This window comes from Pomacea canaliculata, linkage group LG7, assembly GCF_003073045.1.
Source record: "Pomacea canaliculata isolate SZHN2017 linkage group LG7, ASM307304v1, whole genome shotgun sequence".
Lineage (NCBI taxonomy): Eukaryota > Metazoa > Mollusca > Gastropoda > Architaenioglossa > Ampullariidae > Pomacea > Pomacea canaliculata.
Genome location: NC_037596.1, coordinates 26848212 through 26868009, shown reverse-complemented (window position 1 = coordinate 26868009; position 19798 = coordinate 26848212). Strand labels below are relative to the sequence as shown.

Here is a 19798-nt window from a genome sequence, read left to right as displayed (position 1 = left end):
TAGGGTATAACGTCTCTGGTCGCGCAAATCAGACAACACAGCGGGTGACGTAGTGCCCAAACCTTGAAAGGGAGGGTGCAGCTGACTGCCTTTGATCAAAGTTTTATAGAGTTTATGAATAATAAGTAATGCTGTATATAAGAAAGTAAAAAGCAGCTATGAAACATATTCTATATATTAAGATACGTTGTCACTAAGTTGTCAGCATTTAGAAGTGGGAAGAATTAATTAGTATTAAATAAGGCTATTACATGTGACCCTTCTCGCCACATCTGTGCGAGGAATGTGTTCAGTCAGCTACAACATCTTTTAAATTTCTTCTGTTGTTGACATAATTTGTGATTTTTTTCAATCAATGGTTGCTTGATCAGAATAAAACGTAAAAGTTTAATTTTCTCCTGACGTTTGTACGTGTTTCGTAATAGGAATGTGGGCGTTACTCGTCAACCATTCCTATTCTAATTCCAGGATGGAGGATTCTTGTGTGGCTTGAGTTCTCAAAAATTCGTGAAACAGAGCGTGTTGTTCTGAAGCGTTATAAGTAACAGCATGGCTGAAAGTCAGACGCAGACGACAGATGTTTGTGAGGAAACTTCCGCGGACGATGGAACAAAATCTCTTCCAAAAAGTTCAGAAAAAGAAGCGAAGATAGCTCCAACGGAAGATTCTGAACTAGACGAGATTTTAAATAGTGAGTTAAACGGAGCATGTTCATCATTACGATCGTGCCTCTTGGCTATTTAAAGAGCAAAGTCCGCAACTATATGTCCTTCGTATTTATGCATAAACGCGTTGGATTTCTGTATAAATTATTTTCACTTTAAATGCATCAGCCAAAGACAATAGCATACTTTCTTAACTGACTGCTACCATTATGGTGTGATAACGGTAGAGGGGAACCGATATCAATGGGGTCTAAGGCTGGGGCGACACCAGACGGTCTTTAGATTTGTAGAACTGATTTGATGAGGGCTCGCTCCGACAATGCATAGCAAAATTGCCGATAACATAAAAAAACCTTTTTCATATATCAACAAACAGATATATGTACCAGCAAGCTGGAAATTGTGAAGGACATTAACTCCAGGTTATATGTTCTCCATTGACCTTTCATATAAAGGCAGTCGGGTAGATTGTAAGCCAGTAGGGGTTCGGTGAGTCGGTCTCAGGGGTTTGGCGGAGCCTCCGCCACGGAGGTCAAGACACACCCGCAATTCGTGATGACACTAAAGAAGGGTTCGGTGTATGTGCATATGAAACTAAAAAGGGTTCGGTGAATGAAACTTGTGGGTTCGGTACCTCAAAAAAGGTTAAGAACCACTGTTGTAAGCTGAGATAGAGTTATCGTCTCTTCGTGTATTGTTATCTGATGAATTTTCTTTCAAAAACATCCCACTTTCATATTTTCATCTACCATCAAGTTCTTGGGGGCTATAGTGAGAGGAATAAGATTGTGCTAGATTAGTGTTAAAATAAAGCACACACCCAGATATTGGACAGAACGATATGATTGAAGCTTGCTATTTTGACTATCAAAGTGTAACAAATTACTTGAATGTGAGATGCACACCAGGGAACATAATTATTGTTAAAGCAGTGGGAGAAATAACATTTGAGGTTGTGAGTTCATGTTGATTAAATAAGACAAGTAAATCTAAAACAAAGTCAGGACTAATGTACTTATTTATTTTGATCTTTAAAGCTTTTTAGTTGATTGTACATTTTTTATCCTTTTGTTTTCAGCGATACAGATCTTTTGGGATTTTGATAATAAACCTACTGTTTACAGCTGAAGTTAAGAGAGTTCTTGTCATAACATTCATTTCTTGCTGACCATTTTCTCAGGTGCTTTAGAAGACTTTGGAAAGAATAAAGAATTAGCTGCACAGCAAAAAGCACCAACACAGCAAGCAGTGGGTGCTGCAGGTGGAGCCTGTGCAGCATCTGAGGTATAAACATTTCAAGACATTTTGAGATAATTGTGTATTTTTACTAACATGTCATTGTCATGTGATTTTTCTTTGAAAGTAGTGGAAAGAAAGAATTTTAAAAAAGATATCCAGCAGTACCGATTAATCCTTGTGCTTAGGGGTATAATTATTAAAATATTTTTCATATTTTTTTCATTCTGAGTTGGATTCAAATAGTACATGTATCATTGATTTGAGTTTTGGTGACTTTCCTGCTTTGTTTGTTGAGTTTAGGGTATTTTTGTGTGTGTTCTGCAGGTTTCTTCCCAAGACCCAACATCAGCTGAGTTTGCCGAAGAATTTTCAACAGAATTAGCAGCACAGTTTGAAGAAGCAATGAAGTCGTTTTTGTCTCATGATCCACACATGTTGGAGCAGATAGAAAAGCTGGCAGAAGCAGCTGGAAATGCAGGTTTCTGTCTCTTAGTCATATTCACTTAATTCATTTTGTAAGATGATCAGGTTTAATTCACAGAATTAATTTTTGAAAGGATCCTGATAGTTTACAGATATTTGCTAATTAAGTCTTTAAAAAATCAAATGGGATTCACTTTTCTAAGCTTATTTCTTTATGGTTTAGAGTAAGTGCTTTACCTGTGAATATTTTAAGCAGTTTCAGTATGAAGCTTTGTTTTGTACCTCATTTATTTCATGGAGACCAGAATCTGGCAGTCTGTGGCTACAATGTAGTAATCTCCAGTCTTCTATATACATGTATGGTGGGCAGGTTAGGGAGGCTACAGCTTGGATGTGTGGGAGGGAGATTCTATTCATTTACCATTCAATAGCATTTCTACTGGCATCACCCAGAAACTGAAATTGTTGATGAAACAGAATGAAATCATTTCACCATTGTCATTGCAGATGAAATTAGCTGGATTTTCATTACGAATAAGATGTAGTAAGAATGGTGTGGTAAGTAGTAAAACATCATGTAATATTTCTAAACCATTTAGAAAAGAAAATTTACCAGGCCCCAAAATAAATGAACAATTAGAAAGGTGGGGATAACATTTATGTGGATACAAAACCAAGCTTTACAAAAGGGAAAAAAAGACAGTATCATATTAATCTTAATGTGCAAATGTCTTTGTGTAGGAGACTCGGCTGAGGCTCAGCAACACTTTGCATCCACATTGTCCCAGACTCTATCAGACCTTGCACAAAATGCAGAAGGGATAGAGGTAATTTGCACTGTGTAATTGTCTTGCAAATATTTTTTCTTTACATATCTGATTTAAAATACATTTATAAGTAACAAATCTTTAAATCATCTGTAAGACAGTTAACTTATTGTCATCACATAACCATAGTATTAAATATCTTTAGCAAACAAGCATTACTGCAAGCTTGTCATGAAAATCCTAGCTAGTTTAAAATTAGAAAGCACAGTTGAGACAAAATGTGTCTCATAGTGTAACTTTCTGAAGAAAAATTGCTTGGAAATGGTTGATGAAAAAATAACACTAACAACTGTCATGAATAGTAAACTTTTATCTGGAAAATTAAAAATGTCACTGAATGCACTTGGACAGAAGACTGTTTTATGGAGTATGAAGCAAGAAAATGTTGACTGTACACCAGACACTTATGTTCTGACTGTACAGCTTTAGTTCATGGCTGTGTTCTTTGGCAGCTGGGGGAGGAGGAGCTGGCCAAGGCATTTGGGGAGCAGGGGCAGAGGGACAGGCAGAAGATTTGATGCCCATGATGCAGGGCTTGATGCAGTCCCTTCTCTCTAAAGATATCCTGTACCCATCACTCAAAGAAATCTCTAGCAAGGTACTGTGCATCTTGATAGTTTTGATGCCCTTTTATTAGGGTATGTTTACAGAAGTTTCAAAGAGTTGCTGCACTTTGACATGAGGGATCTTACCTTTTTTCAAAAATAAATTAATGTTTGATAATTTATTTAGTGGCTGTGATAGGAGTAAAAAGAGAGTACTACTTACTAATTTGCACATGCATTAGAGATTTTTACATGGTGATTTACTGTGCAATTTAGACCACTATTGAGTTAATGTGCAGTGACCAAAGTTGTATGCTGACAAGTCTCACCTAGGTCTTTGCTAAGAGAGTCTTTGCTTACACTTTTGTAGGATGACAGAAGCTAGAAACTTTGATTTGCCTAATATATTTTGCTAGTTTCAAGGTGGAGTTATTATGAATGCTTTATATTAGTATCCAGAATATCTTGGAGCCAATGAATCCAGTCTGGATGCTACTCAGCTAGATATGTACCGCAAGCAGTATGAGCTTATGACTTCCATCTGCACCCTTTTTGAGGAAGAATCCCCAGAGGACACACAAGAGCAAAAGTCCCAGCGATTTGAGAAACTTATTGATCTCATGCAACAGGTAGTACACACTTTTTTTTAAACTAGGTGCTAGCGTTTTCAGGTTTCAATACCATTTCATAATCATTTTAAAGCCTAAAAACTGGAACTGACAACATATGAACAGCATTCAGATCATCCAAACCAAGAATTGTTTCGTTATGCACACATACATTACTGAGTTTCTTGAAGACCTGTGAATTCTTTTCTCAGCAGAGCAAGGTGAGCCTATTCAAGATCTCATTCAGACATAGACTTTTCATGAACTAGGAGTGTAGGGGCTGGCATCTGGAATTTGTTTTAGTATGTGCACTCGTACTTTATACCTTATACTTAATATGTACTTTTAAATTAAAAAGAAGAAAAATCTGCATCATATGCTTCACTTTCAGATGCAAGAGCTGGGACAGCCACCGAAAGAAATTGTGGGAGAAATGGTATATTGTTTTCTATATTTCATAGATATATAGTTTAAGTTTCTTAGTAGCTAAAAATGATGAAGAATAAAAAGATCAGTGTTAGTCTTCACCTGCATCCTTGGAATGGTGCTCTGTAAATCAGATCAATTAAAACATCATCGATGAGACAAAAGGGGGAGGTAAAAAGAGAGACATACTGCTTATAGATTGTATGTAAATAGTTTCATTTCACTTGCCACATTAGAACCTTGACACAGCTTTGAGTGATTGTAGTTCATCTTATCTAAGGTCATATTTGTCTTTTACAGGCACCAGGACTAGAGTTTGATGAGAATGGGATGCCCAAGATGCCTGGTGTGGGCAGTCAGTGCAGCTTGATGTAAACTGGTGTCTTCATCAGAATGCAAAGCTGGTTGCATTCTGGTTGAAGATGGATTGTTGACACTTTATGCTGTACTGCTACGTGACAGGTCAAACTGTATTGAAATCAAATTTACCCTCACAGAAGCCAACTTTGAGCCTGTGTGCCATAGGCTGTGACATGGGATTACAGAATCCTGCACGAGAGTGTGCACAGTACACATCTTTTAAGCATTTAGCTGGTATGAAATTTTATTCTTGGGTGGGTGATATTTCTAGCAGGGCCTTTGAAGACATGCTTTTTCAGATCATACATATTTTTAAGCATGTGGAAGTATTTGCATGCATGAATGTTCATGCATGTGATCTCTCTGGTGTGCAACAAGATTTTGAGGAAACAAGCAGTTCAATTGCCATCTGACAAACTATGCTTTATGCTGATGAGAACTCAAGTGATAGAATGTTCTGGATGGATGTGTTTTAGGGGAAACCATGATGATGTTACCATTAGATATCCCTACACATTGCTGGGTTTTTAAATCTTGGACTATCACTTTTGCTTCTTTTTTTTTATCCTGGCATGTAGAGGGTTAAGCCTAAGACTATTGTGCTTAAAAATTTTGTCTTGGCCTGTTCCTCTGTTGTTGTTGCTTTTCACAGTACATTGTTCAGGTCCTGCAAAGACCTTATAAAAATCAAAATGCAATTACCGTTACTGGATTCAGAGCTTGTGTAAAACTGCCTACTGCCTGTTTACAAATGGGTTATTTGTATTCTGTTCACCAATACTCAGTCAGTATCATACTAATCCATTTAACAAATCTGGAATATTCAAGTTTAAATATAGCTGTGAACACGCTGATTTATGTAAGGAAAAGATAGCATATTCTTGTAGAGAAAGTAGACAGAGTAATCCGAGATTAAAATTGTGGTATGGGGTGGTGGTGGTGGAGAAAAAACAAATCTACCTTGGCTGTCATAAACACCTGCAAGGATGCCACAAAGCTTGTCCTAAATGTAGTGCAAAGCAGCATCTTTAATAATCATATACAAACATACACATTCCTGCAATTTAAAAACAAAAACACACACATAACTGCCAGATCAAAATTATAAGGGGATTTTTATGTAGGGGAAACCTTGGATTAAATGCATATGACACATTGGAAATTTATCAATGCAGATTTTTATAGCTGGGTGCGTGATTTTCAGTGGATGAAGAAGACATGAAACCTGTAAGCTGAGCTGTTTTTGTCTTCAGTGGGTGGGAGAAAGCAATAATTATTAATATGTAGCATCAGCACAAGCAAACCAAGACCAGCAAGTAGTCATGCGAATTAACAAAAAGAATTCAGATATAAATCCTGATTTAAATAATGTATTTTGCAAAGTAATGTATGAACTAAAGTTTTGATGGCTGGCAGAGCTGGAAAAAGTTTCAACCAATGATTTGTGTACTGTAGTTAATCAAACCAATTATAGTTCAAAAATACAGAAGTCAAAGGTACCAAGTACAACTGCACTTCCAAAATAATTTGACCCTCAATCTTTCACACATCACCTTCAGAAATCACTCTGAAAATTTGAATAACTTAAAAGCATAAGTAACAAGCCAAAACATCTTTAGTCTGAATAAATATGAGACCATCACACCAAAATTACCAGCAACCTTCTGGTTAAAATAAACATAACACATCATAAACAAAGAAAAGACTAAACGTTCTGTTAGTAAACAACTCCCTGTGTGTACAAATATGTGGCAGCATTGAAAAAAAAGCACTTCATTACCACAAATTAAATATGCATTTACCTTTGGAATAATCATGTATTTTTTTTTTGACTGCAGGTAATCTCCCTTTCTTCTCAAAACATTCATGTACAGCACTGTTGATCTTAGTTAAATCCAAAAAACAGAGTTGATGTTTAAAAAAAAATATGACACCCAAATGCCAAGTCAGGAAATTAGAATTACATAAGTTTTACTATGAGACATTATGTCCAATCATTTGTTTCCTAAAATGGGATCATAATTGTTGGAAAAAAGCCTGTTAAAAGTAATATTGTCCTTTTAAAAAGCGGTCCCAGTAACCAATAATGAAATATAAACTGGTGACAAATATATGAGTGTGGTTTAACATAGTTATGTTGAGGCTAAGACAGAAATAAAAGAATGTACTTCAGATGTCTCAGCTGATGATCAACATCACACCTCAAATGAAAAAAAAATTATTGCTGTCAATGCCACCAACTTGTGTGAAAATGTAAGCCAATCTGTTTCAGAGCTTGTTTGTATAGCACATGCTAGGATGCTTTTCTGCGTTCAATGTTTATGATTATAATTTATTTTTGACTGCTTTGCACATGACATACACTTTTATTACCAAAAGTAAAAATAGTTGTTGGACCTTTAACAAATGGCCTGCTAAATTAATTTCTCTTGGACATAACATTTGTTACTAGAATAACAACTTTCTATCCAAGTGACCCTATAAGAAACCCATCCTCTGATCTGAATAAGCAAAGACACAGAAAAATCAAAGTCGTTGGTGCATCAAAGTGAGGGTTGCCTGCTTCCTCATCATCAAACAGCCACACTACTTACAATTCCATTCAAAGGAAAATGTGTTAAAAAGTTTTGTGATAGTAATTTATGAATCTTCAGCAGCAGCAAATGGCCTAACAAAGAGGTCAACTTCCCCACAGGCTACCCTTACATTTTGATTTTCTCTGCTTTGTATAGCACAATTCATAACTAGGCCAAAAGAAGGAAAAAAGCATATGACCCAAGTCAATTCAGCCCAAAAAAGTCTTACAATTATTATCCACCCACACACACATAAACAAAGAGCAACATATGAAAGAGAACTATGAGACGGACACTTCTTTCTTGGAAATGTGAAGATCACAAAATGCTGAGTATATTTTACCATTTATTTCATGACAATCATCTGCAAATTATTGCAGCAGCTCATCCTCCAACAAATGGAAGCTGCTGCATGTAGAAAATAAAAATGGACATGGAAATTGTACATCACCTGATAAGAAAGCTAAGTTTTTGGTTCTACAATAAACTCGTCTCCGTCTGTAAGTTTGTAAGTGTAGAGCTTTTTGTCTGGAAACCTCAGTCTCTCAGCACCCATATCTATCTGTTTGTCAACATAAAACACAGAAAATCGGCTGGCTGGCAAACCCACCAGATTTTGTAATGTCTTTTTAAGTTCCCTGACTGACTGATTTGCATTGACTTCCAGTTCTTCACATCTGTCATTGAAGACTACCTTCACTCTAAAGACTCGCTGTGGCTTGAGATTCACTTTGGCCAAGGGGTCTAACTTGCCATAGATTTTTTCTAGTTCATAATACCTGTAACAAACAGCAACTGTGCACAGGAGCCATTGTTCTGGTTGGGTGGGAAAGTTAATAAAAAAGCTGCATTATAATATGACTGAATCATGGGAGGACCACGAATGTTACCTTTAAAAGTCCATAAATTTTATAAACACACCTGTTCTCTCTCGTTTCTTTATTCTGTTTTGATATATTCCATCTTTCCCATGTCTTTACTGTCTTTACAAACAATGGTACCCTAGAGACAGGTACTTTAACAACTGCCTTCTTTGGATTTTGAAAACCCTCACAAAGTTTTGAACCCTGGCGACAAAACCATGGCTTGGCATTTCTAAAGAACATCTTCGTAATATTTTCTATCTCACCTGGCAGGTTTTTGTTCACTGTCCATGAAAAGGCGAATGAAGGCTCTCTCAGCATCCTCACGCTCCTCATCTGTAACTGGGCTACCATTGAGACGGGTTACATTAGGTAGTCGTGCTACAAGAAGCTGCCGCCGTTCTTTTGCCTCCATTGACTGCCATATATGCAGAAGTACACTAGTTACCATCAGGAAGGGAGGGGGGAGAGTGTGAAAGAAAGAAAAGAGGAAAGAAAGTTTATATCACGTCACAAAGCTGCTGTAAGAGCAACAATCATGTGAAGAAGCAGCTACAATTATAAAGATATAGACAGCTGTATTACCAGAGACTGTAGCTTTGGAAACAGAAGTAAAACAACAGCTTTTTAAATAACACTTTGCATTCAAGGATTAAGAGCATACTGCTGCGGATAATACAAGCATTTTCTTTATAAGAAACCTTAATCTTGGTTGTGAAAGCTTTTGGCTATGACTCCATGGTGCATTGCTGTAGTGGGGTGACTGAAATGAAGTAAATAAAATGCTTATCAAATATAGCAGCTGCACTTATCTACACAACCTAGCAATGCACCATGTGCCTAACCCACGATAAATCTGAAAAGTGTAACATAAATTTTTATGAGTGAAATACCAAGGAAAAAAAGAAGAAAGTAAGCATAAGAAGTGGGAACAGGAGAATCTTACAACAGTTACCTCTAAGAAAGGTATACCCTGCAGCCGAACATCAATAAGGGAAGGCAAAAGACGTAGCCTTTCCAGAATGTCCCAGCCTTCCAGTTGAGTTTTATTAAGGCTGAGCAAGCTCAGACAGGGAAAGGACTCGGCCATACAGTCTGTCTCATCCAGAGTCCTCAGCTCTGTTTCGGCCAAGAACAGCTGCTGAAGACTAGGAAAGGCTCGCCCAAGTTTGTTGATTTCTGACCAAGCGCATACTTTATTGCCATTAAAGAAAATTCGAACAAGAGAAGGGTACAGTAGATCAGGAAGCAGATCAACAGATGTGTAGTGGTTCAAACTCAAGTGTAGCTCTTCTAGACTGAAATAAATAAATGGACAAAACAAGGGCAGATACTGCTGATACAGGCAGCATGAAAAGTAATGTTCTGAAACATCTTTCTTTTTAGGACATATCACTTATGTCAGTCACTTCTATGGTAAGAAATTTATTAAAAACTTCACTGGCTGGTGTTAACACTAACAATAATATCACTAAGCTTTTTACAATATATATGTTGATAACTAAATAGAATTGAAAAAAAAAGGTGTCTTCATAAAGCAAATCATGTCTGCATAAAATACTCATTATTACATTGTTCAATCAACAAGGAGGTATCCCCTTTCATCTCACCCCAAAGTTTGCCCTTACTTTGGAAATATTTTCAAAAGTTGAACAATACTCTGCCAATCCACCTGTGTGTCATTCAGCACCAACTGCCTCAGGTTCGGAAAACATAAAGAAGTAGGCAGTTCAGTGGGTGAGCAAGAAAAAGAACCAGTTTTCTTGTCATAAGCTTCAGGGGTACTGCAACTGGCTCTGTCTGCATCTCTGCCACCATCTTGTGTGGCAGCAGAAACAGTTTTGTCTTCACTTAAGTCTTTTGTGGTGGCGTCCACTGACAATGTGGGTTCAGTGGTTTCTGAGCTATGTGCCTGAACTGATGGTGATATATTTGTTTCAATACTCTGCACTATGGATGTCTCTTGTTCTGAAGCAACTTTGCTAGAAGAAGCATCTAATGGGGCCACAACCTCAACAATGTTGCTGGTAGTGGGGCCCTTGATAGAAATGTCGGGATCGGTGTCACTGAGGTTGGTAGAGGCAGTGTTGGGAGACTCTGCCAGGGCACGGGAGAAAAGAGCTGATGCAGTCAGTTCATCCAGTGAGGATGCTGTGGAACTTATGCTTGCATGCATCATACCAACCATTTTGGGGGAGCCAACAATTGGTGAACTAATCGGGTTGCTGGTTAAGTTGAGAAATGTCAGGCGTGGCATGCAGCAGATGACTTGGAAAATCTGTCAAAAGAACAAATTTATTCATACATTTCTTATGCAATACGTCATAGTAACTTGCCTGTAGTCTAAGAAAAAGACAGGAAGATGTACCTGACCTTTCCAAAAGTAACAGCCATGCCCTTCAAAGTTCTAAACCTATAAAATGGTTTCAATGTTTAACAAACTAGATTTATGAATCTAGCTTCTGAAAAAATGCCAGTAATAATATATGGCAAAAATGAACAAATGAATTAACAACAAACAGGAAGCAGCATATAATGTGAAAGTACATCTGGAAGTAAATATTTACAGAGATGTAGCCAATGAGACCAAGTACAGACCTTCTGTTGCAAAAAAAAAAAAAAGAAAAAGAAAAAAAAGACAGACAAAACAAAGACAGTAAATACCTAATGCTGTTTAAACAAGTATGAATTGCATGACTGACTCGGGGAATGGATGTGTGTGCATATGAACTCTAATAAATAAAAAGTGCTGTTTCATTTTCAAAACAAGAGACTCTAGGATTTGCAAACTTTCAAAACTACTAAGACATCACCACTTCAAATGAAGTCAAACAATCACAAAAAAGCAAATGGGGTCACAATGAAAGGCCCCCTACTTCCTGCCAAGATGCTATACAGTTTTGTGTTAAGTCAAGTTCCATAACTCCTTGGCACATGCGAGTCATGCCAGCTGGGTGCCCAGCCTCTGTGATGCCACAGGCGTTCAGGTGTACCTGGCGAGGCAGGATCAAATGCCCTGAATCTGTGACAGGTCAATGCAAATTACAATTATTTCTTTTTAAACTGTGATCTCCTAAGCAAAAACAAAAATAAAAGAAAAAAAAAGCACACAGAGAGGCAAGTTTTTGCATCCAGGTCAAATCTTTTTGGTTGATCTGGTTCTTGGCCAAGTTGTCTGGCTTCCATTTAAGTTTGCCAAATTATCAATTTTAAACATTGACTAATGATTAAACAAAACTGATTTTAATCTGAAAATGTAGCCATGGCTGGATAGGTCAAGGCAAATAGCAGTATTGATTGAAAAATATTAATAGTTTTAGTGTCAAGTGGGCAATTCATCTTTTGATGACAATATCAGACATTAATTTTTTTGTAAGACTACCTAATAATAGCTTATTATAAAGTATTTTCCTCTTTCCTTAAAGAAAGTTACATAACAACTAAAGGTTCTATTGAGTTTAAAATTACTTTAAATGAGCAAGTTTATTACTTTTATAGAGATCAATGTTTTCATCCATAATATGCAAGGAGTTTTTTTTATCTTGGGTTAAAACTGTTTGGCACTGTCAGACCATTGGTTTCAACTTCTAGGAGACTTTCTGACCATAATTTTAAAATGATGGGAGATTTTAGACACCAAATTAAATACATTAATTGGGAGTTTTAGAATCAGTTTCTGGAAAATAGTAGGCATCAAATGAATGTGTATAAATATTTCCATGATTTTGATCTCTCATGTTTAAAAACTGTTTTCATTACATGATACTTTATGCATGCAAAACTGTCACTAACATTTGACAAAATATTAGCTTTCATATGTTTGACTTATTACATTAAGTCTTAAGTGATAAGACATCTGACCTAACTCATAGTTTCAGTCCTCTTAACAAAATTTTTTTGTTGGTATTTTCCTTTTTGATTTGAAGGGAAACCGGATAGCCAAGTGGTTAGAACACTAGTGTTCAAACCAAGAGGTACTCCTGTTTTGACATTCATGTGTCACAGCTCTCGGAATGAAGAATAAGTACCTGACTCCATAAAGGGTTGGGAAAGGTAAGGCAGTGAGGAAGAGATGTAAAGAGAAAAGTGAGGTCTCTAACACTTCACTCCCAGTGACCTAAAAATGATTAGGGGATGACCTTTACCTTTTATCTATGTCATGTAATCACCCTTTCCCCTTGCAAAATCTAAACCTCTGTTCTGCTTGCAAGCTACAAGCCTTTGAACATCTCAGTCCTTATCTCGATTTTGGAGTGAGGTAAAGTGTTCATTTTTTATGTCACAAAGTAGGCTTACAGATTTGGTAATCATTAGAATATGCTCTTGCACTGGCTGTTATCTTTAATGATGTCAGTACTAGCATTTAGATCAATTCACCTATGCTTTTCTAAAAATGAATGTTCATGAAAAACTCAAAAAAGCATTTTTGCAACAAACTAATGACAGTAGTATATTCTGGAAATCTGCAGATTTTGTTTGCCATTAAGACTATAAAACACAGAATGAGATAGTGAGACATGAAACTGCTAATTAGAAGTATGGTTTACAGGCTATGAACCTTATCCTTCCTAGGTTGCAGAGTTCTGCAAACTAGATCTTAAACAGTTTGTACATTGTACAAACCTGTCAGTCTTGCTGGTCCTTTCTTTGGCACATATATGTTGATGCAGTCGTTTACAACCATGTCATCATTAAACTTGTCCCAAACTGCATCAACAAAACTGCGGCTACCAGATTCCTCCTGTGTGTGAGGAGCATCAGGAGAATCAAGCATGCCTGAAGAAGCCTGACTGGAGTACATGATCTCCGACATGGAATAGTCAGAGTTGCTGGATTCTGTTGCCATGACAGCGTCAATACTGCTGCTTTTCGTGGTTGTTGTAACCTAAGTAACAATACATTTTTATTACTATAAACTTATACAGCTGGTCACAAGCTGATTAACTTAAATCTTACAAAGTCCTAGTGGTGCCTAACTTTTTCTTGCCTGAGGGCCGAACTGGACATGATATAAAATCTCGCAGGCCAGAACATGACAATTTTGCCAGAATCATGATGTTAAAAATAAAATTATCTTGTGTCTACTTAAAATGAGCAGATAAGGCACCTTCGCGGACCAGATGCGGCCCACCAGCCGTAGGCTGGGCACCCCTAGATTTTTTTTAAGACTTTTTAATCATCTTTTCTAAATTGTTGCATAAACAATGAATTCTGTCAAAATAACACTTTTTGTGCAGAGAAAAGGTAAAGTCATGCTATTTAGGGTGACTATACAGATGAATGTTCGATGTCAGTTCAATCAATGCTAGTTCAATCAATGCTGCTACAAATGTAATGTTGTCAATGACCAAGGGATGCATCATTCTTGTTTCTGACTTTTCTCCAATCTTTAAATGAGAATAAGGACAGTTTCTGAAATTTGGAAGAAAAAAATGGGTCGAACAGTGTAAGAGTACGTCATCTAAGTTCAGTTTTAGGCATTCTAGTAACATTAAATTTGAAAATAATTTCTCCTACCCTGCACGTCGAGTCCGTCTGAGTTGTGAGATATGATGCGCGGTAAATTGTGTTCTATAAACACGAAATCATTTCATACGTGGATGGGCAGATTTCTGCTGTAAGTGGCTGGGACTGATCAACCCAACCCTATTAAAGTACTGTTTTAATCATGGATCTGTACGGGAATACGAAGATGTGGAACAGTACTATAATAATCTTCTGTTATGACAGGTTTATTCGACGAACGCAGACGAAGGTGGGAGGGTACGATAACTTAAACATGAATCCAAACGGTCAGTGCTGCAAACTAGCTAATGAGACACTTATACACAAAATATAAGCAGTTTTTATTGTGCTGATGCACAAGGCATATACTATTTAACTAAGCAGCCCATACCACGATAATTTCGAACGCTTACCTGTCATTCACAGAAGTATTGACATGCAGTATTTACTCCGGAAGTGAACTGCGCGTCATCGGTTTTGGAGGTGCTTACATCATTTCCACGCAGACGACAGCTGCTATGGCTGAGAAAGGGGGTTTGGAAGGGAATCTTGACTTTACGCCTGTAGCGGAGCCTTCCTTGAAAAACAGGTAGATATATGCTCATTTTGTTTATGTAAATCGTCATTTTCAAAAAATATTCTTTCGCTTAAGCGGTTTAGAAATTTTCGGGATGTGTATTCTCAGATATCGGTGGTTTATATTGATGTCAGAAACGTTTTTATTGTCGTCTAAGTATACTTCGACTGTACAAGGAATTTATTGATCTTCAGTATAAAACTTTCAAATCGATTATTGTTATTGTCCGATTTTTTTAACACTTGTAACAATTCTTAAATTATGTACAACTGAACGAAACAGTGTATTTGTCATAACATCCTTCCAGCTATAATTTTATTTGTTGTAACACGATCGTTGCAACACGTACTCGAGCAGGAATGACTCAGTGAAGACACTTTGCTCAGCCAAGTATCAAAAGCAGTTTATGTAAGATTCCGATTCCAGAATAATCATCTCTCTGTAGTAGAACTTTCAGTAGAATGGATAAATAGGTACTGCGATTTTTATATTATTATTATTTAACATTAAATGGTTCACAGTGTCTGAGTTCATGTGAAACTATCTGGTACATGTACAAATGTATTGAAGCCTTACTATTTTGGAAAGGTGATGAAGTCCATCCAGGACTCAGAGAAGCTACACAATCTGATACAGACACTTAATATTTAGAAGATTTATTACTAAGGGTTAGTTTTAAGATATGTGTATATTGACTGGGCAAAGCCAACAATGTGAGGTCACACAATTTCTATGTAAACAAGGCTTCCTGTTTCACCATTAAAAAAAAAAAAAGATCCATGATGGTAGGGCTGTAGTAAATTTGTTTCCCTTTAAGACTGGTGATTTTTACCTTGCCTGATAAGTACCCATATTCTTAAAGCAAGAGTAAGTCCTTGTTTTGGGGGTGGAAGGGTGAGCAATTAATGTTTAATGCCAAGCCAGAAACTAAGACTATATCATAGCAGAGCAGCTGGTAACAACAGAGAAAAAACAGTGTGCTTGAGATGAGATCTGAACCCACGACAGCAGTCCTCAGTCTATTGATGAAAGGGGCTAACCATTACACCACTAGCCGATCCTTGTTCTGGGGCATGGATCTTGTCTCCATCTTGTTATAAAACTTGTACAATGGCCATGTGATGAGTCTAATGTGTTGGTAAAGTGCTTTCTTGCTTGCCATGTCTAGCTTTCAGCCTTTCACTGCTCGCTACCTTCGCTGTGAAAAGGAAAACAGGGCATGCAAGCAACTTTCTTCCAGTGTAACTAGCTTCTTCACAATAGATCCATTGTCCCTTTCATTACTTCCATAAAGTGACAGATGTCTGCTGGGCCTTGCAAGACCTTAGACTAAACAGCAAGGTGCTCTGAGGAAGTTTGCCCCCGGTGCATTCGGCAGGTATGCCTGCCAACTCATAGACACAATATGATGCTCTCGAACAAAACTCCCAGCCATGGGCGAATACCAAATCTTCCAACTGAAGGAAACCCTGGCAGCTGATGCCCATCACCAGATCATCTAACCACAGTGGTCTGGGTTAACCAAAGTGGCTACTCACACATTCTTGGCACATGGGTATGCAAACAATCTGTAAAAGCCTTCATCCTATATTATTTGTTGGCCCAGTTTTTAAAATAAGGTAGGTGTTCTTTGCATTCTGGCGGAAGGTACTAACATGCTTAGTAGTAAATACTGGGTGGCACTGTAAAAATAAGTGACATTGGGTTATAAAGCTGATGGTGTGACATCACATGGTTTTCGTGCCAACTAATCACAAATTTGTATTCTTTCAGGCTGATGGCTATTTCATTATCCAACACTTCGGCCCGAGAATGGTTTCACAAGACCCGGGAACGTGTGCGACCATGGTCAGAATTCATCAACACCAAGCGTTTCAAAATGCCCAACAGTTTGAGCCCGCTGCCAACTCGCATAGTCAAAAATATAGACACCTTTCAGGGAAACTATCTGTTTGTTTTCCTTGGACTTGTCATCTTCTGCGTGTTAGTATGACCAGATTTTAATTCATTAATTCATTAATTTTCATTCACATAAGTTGCCATTTGCATTATTAGTGTCTTGGTGTAAGTACATTTTTATTCATGATTATTCTTATCCTATTTTTTAAGACTACATTAGTTTGGCTGACTTGTCCCATAAACAAATACACTGTGTTCTGAAATTTACCTTAGAAGATTATGTGCATGAAAAAATATCTGATTAGTTAAATCCTAAGAGTTTTTAATAATGTAGTTCGCTGGCTATTGATATTCCTAGAACTTAATTCTGCTTTGATTGAGCCTCCATCGTACTCATTTTTTCATCTTTATTCCTTTGTGTCCTAAAAACAGACCTTTCACTGGCAGGAAGGAATTGATTTGATCTAGCAGATGGAGTTGAGGGTTCTTGTTAGGTTAGATGAAAGCAGTTAATTATCACTAGGTTTGCCAGCACTGTAATGTACTTCTTACCTCCCTCCCTTCAGCCAAACATTCTTTCCCACCATAAGCTAAGAGATTTAAATAACTTGTACTGCTTCGCATGTGTTTTCAGCCTCACATCACCAATGCTGCTCATTGCTATAGCAGCATGCCTAGGGGCTTGTTACATCATCAGCATCAAGAACCAAAATAAACCTTTGTCTATCATGGGTAAAAATTTATTTCTCATTCTTTTCTTCACATTGTCTTGATTATCCTGTTCAGTTTGGTCCATTGACACGTGCTAGTTTTCTGGGGCTATTAAAATAACAGTAGCGGTGGGGAGTTGAAATTATCGATGACTGCGCAGAGAAAGTGATTTATCTTGATCACGATTCTGCTCATTATAAGTACCCATTATTATTATTTCCACACATTCCAAGCATAGTTAAATGATTTTGTATAAATATTCTTTGAAAATTTAGTTCCACTCTTCTAATATAATTTACCAGGAGAATCTCTACCTTTTTGAGGAACTGGATCTTTTAAGTATTTGTTATTGTTTTTACTTACTAATCTGTATTATTTAATGCTAAAGATTAATGTGGTACACTTATTAATTTACCCCATCTACTATTGGCAGGGCGTGAATTAAGCATTGCACAGCAATATGCAGCTGTTGGTGCTCTGTCCTTTCCCCTGTTCTGGATTGCTGGTGCAGGTTCGGCAGTCTTCTGGATCATTGGTGAGTTTGGAGAAAACCATCCTTGCATAATCTAAAATTTTTTAATGCAGAAACACCAGTCAAATTTTGGGAAATTATTTTTAAACTTCTGTTGATCGCACAGGCAGAACACCAGTAAATTAAATGAAATTTTGTGCATTAGTATTTTTATGCACAAATTTTTTATTCTTTTGTTTGAGGGAAGATACTGCAGATAGTACAACAATAAAATAAAGTTATTTTTTCTTTAACTTTACCGGACAACCTAACCCTAGGAGTTTAAGGGCTGCAATGTGAACCCATGGGAAGGTTTGTTTAATAAAGTCTGAGGGAAACACTGGGCTTAAGGTAGAGAGCACTCAAGCATTGGAACTGCTATTTTCCCTATTGCTCAGGGCGAAATTCATTTGGTTAAAAAGCAGTTGTAGCTTTAAACTCCTACGGTCAGGTCGTCTGGTGAGCATTGAAGAAAGACAATTGACAATAAAAATTTTATTTTTCAACTTTTTTTCTGTTGATGCTGCAGGTGCTTCTTTCTTTATCATCATGATGCATGCAGCAACATTTATCACACAGGAGGAAGTGGAGGGCTTTGACATTGAGATGGATTCTATTCAGACTGTATAAGGATCTGGATTTTGTAAAAGACGCTGTATGGAGCTCATTGTTAGCTTCAGAGTGCCAGGCCATACATGTATTACTGTGATCATGCTAACATTTTTTATCCAAATCAGTATCCATGTAACAGCCTTATGCAGTATTGTACTGGCAAAATGCTTGAAATAGTTTCCAGTGTCAAGGTAATTTTTAAAAGTAACATTTTCGGCCTTAAATTTTAGTTTTTTTTTTTTAGCAGAGCTTATATGTTCTGTTTAAAGAAGGGTGTAATGGTTTTTTTAGGACTACACATTTGGTGGACAATTACAAAATTCAGACATTCATGCCTTTTAAATTTTTGCTAATGCTGCTATTGTCCAGGGTGATGTCATATCTTTCTGTAAATAGTACCCCTAATTTTCAGTGTCTCATTGGCACTGTGGACAAATAATTGCAAGGAACTGAAGGGCAGTCTAACTCAGAACTGAAACGGCAGTAACATAAATGCTTCACTTGTAAGGTACTTCACATGGGATCGGCCCATACTTGCATCAGCATTTTTGACAATTCTATGAAAGCAACATTTTATAGCAACCCTTATTACACCACTGTTACCATTACATGCAGCTTTATACAATTTCACTGATTTTGAGTAATACTGTGTACATTTCAAGAGGGTGTCAAGTATGGTGTAAATATAGAAATTAGAGTACCATTTTGATTGCTTTAATTTTATGTTAGGAACATTCAGAATCCATTTTAGTATTTGACATCTGCCTATTGAACATTGGAATTAACTTTAAGCTGCTTATCAACATCAAGTATATACATACTGTGAAGCATGAACAAATCTTTGAGAAATGACAGCAGATGGGTGTAAAATGCAGAACCTTGTCAAATGCACTCCTTAAAAACAAAACTTGGAGGTGTCGCAACAGAAATTTTTTACTTTCACAATAAAGCTGCATTCAATGAACTAGAAATGACCTTTTTTTTGGTTCTGTTTCTGCAGGAGCTACCTGCATCTTGCTAATTCTTACATTTTCTCTGCTATGTGAACAGAATCAGTCACATAATTATATACTAATACTAGCACCGGGTCTTTCAAGTTGTATAACATGATGTAAGTCATAAAAACAAAAGTACAAAGCTTAGATTTGTACTTTTTCTTAAAGTTCATATGCTTTTAGAAAAGAAGCTAGTTTATGTAGAGTTCTTCACGTACTTTTGATAAACCGTGTCAGGCTGCAAATGCCCCATCACTTCAAGATGGTTTTTTTTTCCGTTTCTATTGTTCAGATCTGGATGGAGAGGGAGTATATTTCAAATAGTGAGGGAATTTTTTTAACTTCTGGAAATATTTTATGTGCAATTTGGTGATAATAAACACTTATAAAAGGCTTGTTACTGTTTTAAAAAATATCCTTGATGGTGGGTGCGGCTACTCACTGCCAGGAGTGGGG

General features: G+C 37.0%; 3 protein-coding genes across 4 annotated transcripts; 2 read left to right on the top strand and 1 right to left on the bottom strand.

Annotated features, from left to right (window-relative positions):
- The first annotated feature begins 465 nt into the window (after window positions 1-465).
- LOC112567573 (peroxisomal biogenesis factor 19-like) lies at window positions 466-5796 on the top strand. Its single transcript, XM_025244268.1, is given in 9 exon segments — window positions 466-691; window positions 1846-1949; window positions 2229-2382; window positions 3069-3154; window positions 3607-3634; window positions 3637-3752; window positions 4152-4328; window positions 4699-4743; window positions 5034-5796. Coding segments are annotated over 9 exon segments (927 nt in total). The 5' UTR covers window positions 466-549; the 3' UTR covers window positions 5109-5796.
- Window positions 5797-6097: 301 nt separating this feature from the next.
- Window positions 6098-14555, bottom strand: LOC112569451 (tubulin-specific chaperone cofactor E-like protein). 2 transcript variants are annotated; one of them, XM_025247239.1, is made up of 7 exons: window positions 14451-14555; window positions 13156-13417; window positions 11409-11554; window positions 10161-10810; window positions 9488-9830; window positions 8799-8950; window positions 6098-8448 (listed from the first exon to the last, which is right to left on the bottom strand). In XM_025247239.1, exons 2-7 carry the CDS (start codon window positions 13376-13378, stop codon window positions 8133-8135), a joined length of 1830 nt encoding a protein of 609 aa, XP_025103024.1. In that variant the 5' UTR covers window positions 13379-13417; window positions 14451-14555; the 3' UTR covers window positions 6098-8132. The 2 variants fall into 2 exon arrangements, with proteins under 2 accessions (XP_025103024.1, XP_025103025.1); XM_025247240.1 differs by lacking the exon at window positions 14451-14555 and having other exon boundaries at window positions 11409-12725; window positions 12760-13298.
- Window positions 14470-19736, top strand: LOC112569452 (prenylated Rab acceptor protein 1-like). Its single transcript, XM_025247241.1, has 5 exons — window positions 14470-14626; window positions 16388-16597; window positions 17148-17245; window positions 17658-17759; window positions 18265-19736. Exons 1-5 carry the CDS (start codon window positions 14556-14558, stop codon window positions 18363-18365), a joined length of 582 nt encoding a protein of 193 aa, XP_025103026.1. The 5' UTR covers window positions 14470-14555; the 3' UTR covers window positions 18366-19736.
- The last annotated feature ends 62 nt before the right edge of the window (window positions 19737-19798 follow it).

Coding starts and splice junctions, on each gene's coding strand:
- LOC112569451 (XM_025247239.1), bottom strand. CDS start 13,378: ATGGCAACAGAATCCAGCAACTCTGACTATTCCATGTCGGAGATCATG. Junction 10,811..11,408: donor GTATAGCATCTTGGCAGGAA/GTAGGGGGCCTT, acceptor TTCTTTTGACAG/ATTTTCCAAGTCATCTGCTG. Junction 9,831..10,160: donor CTTTTGAAAATATTTCCAAA/GTAAGGGCAAAC, acceptor TATTTATTTCAG/TCTAGAAGAGCTACACTTGA.
- LOC112569452 (XM_025247241.1), top strand. CDS start 14,556: ATGGCTGAGAAAGGGGGTTTGGAAGGGAATCTTGACTTTACGCCTGTA. Junction 14,627..16,387: donor GAGCCTTCCTTGAAAAACAG/GTAGATATATGC, acceptor GTATTCTTTCAG/GCTGATGGCTATTTCATTAT. Junction 17,246..17,657: donor TAAACCTTTGTCTATCATGG/GTAAAAATTTAT, acceptor TACTATTGGCAG/GGCGTGAATTAAGCATTGCA.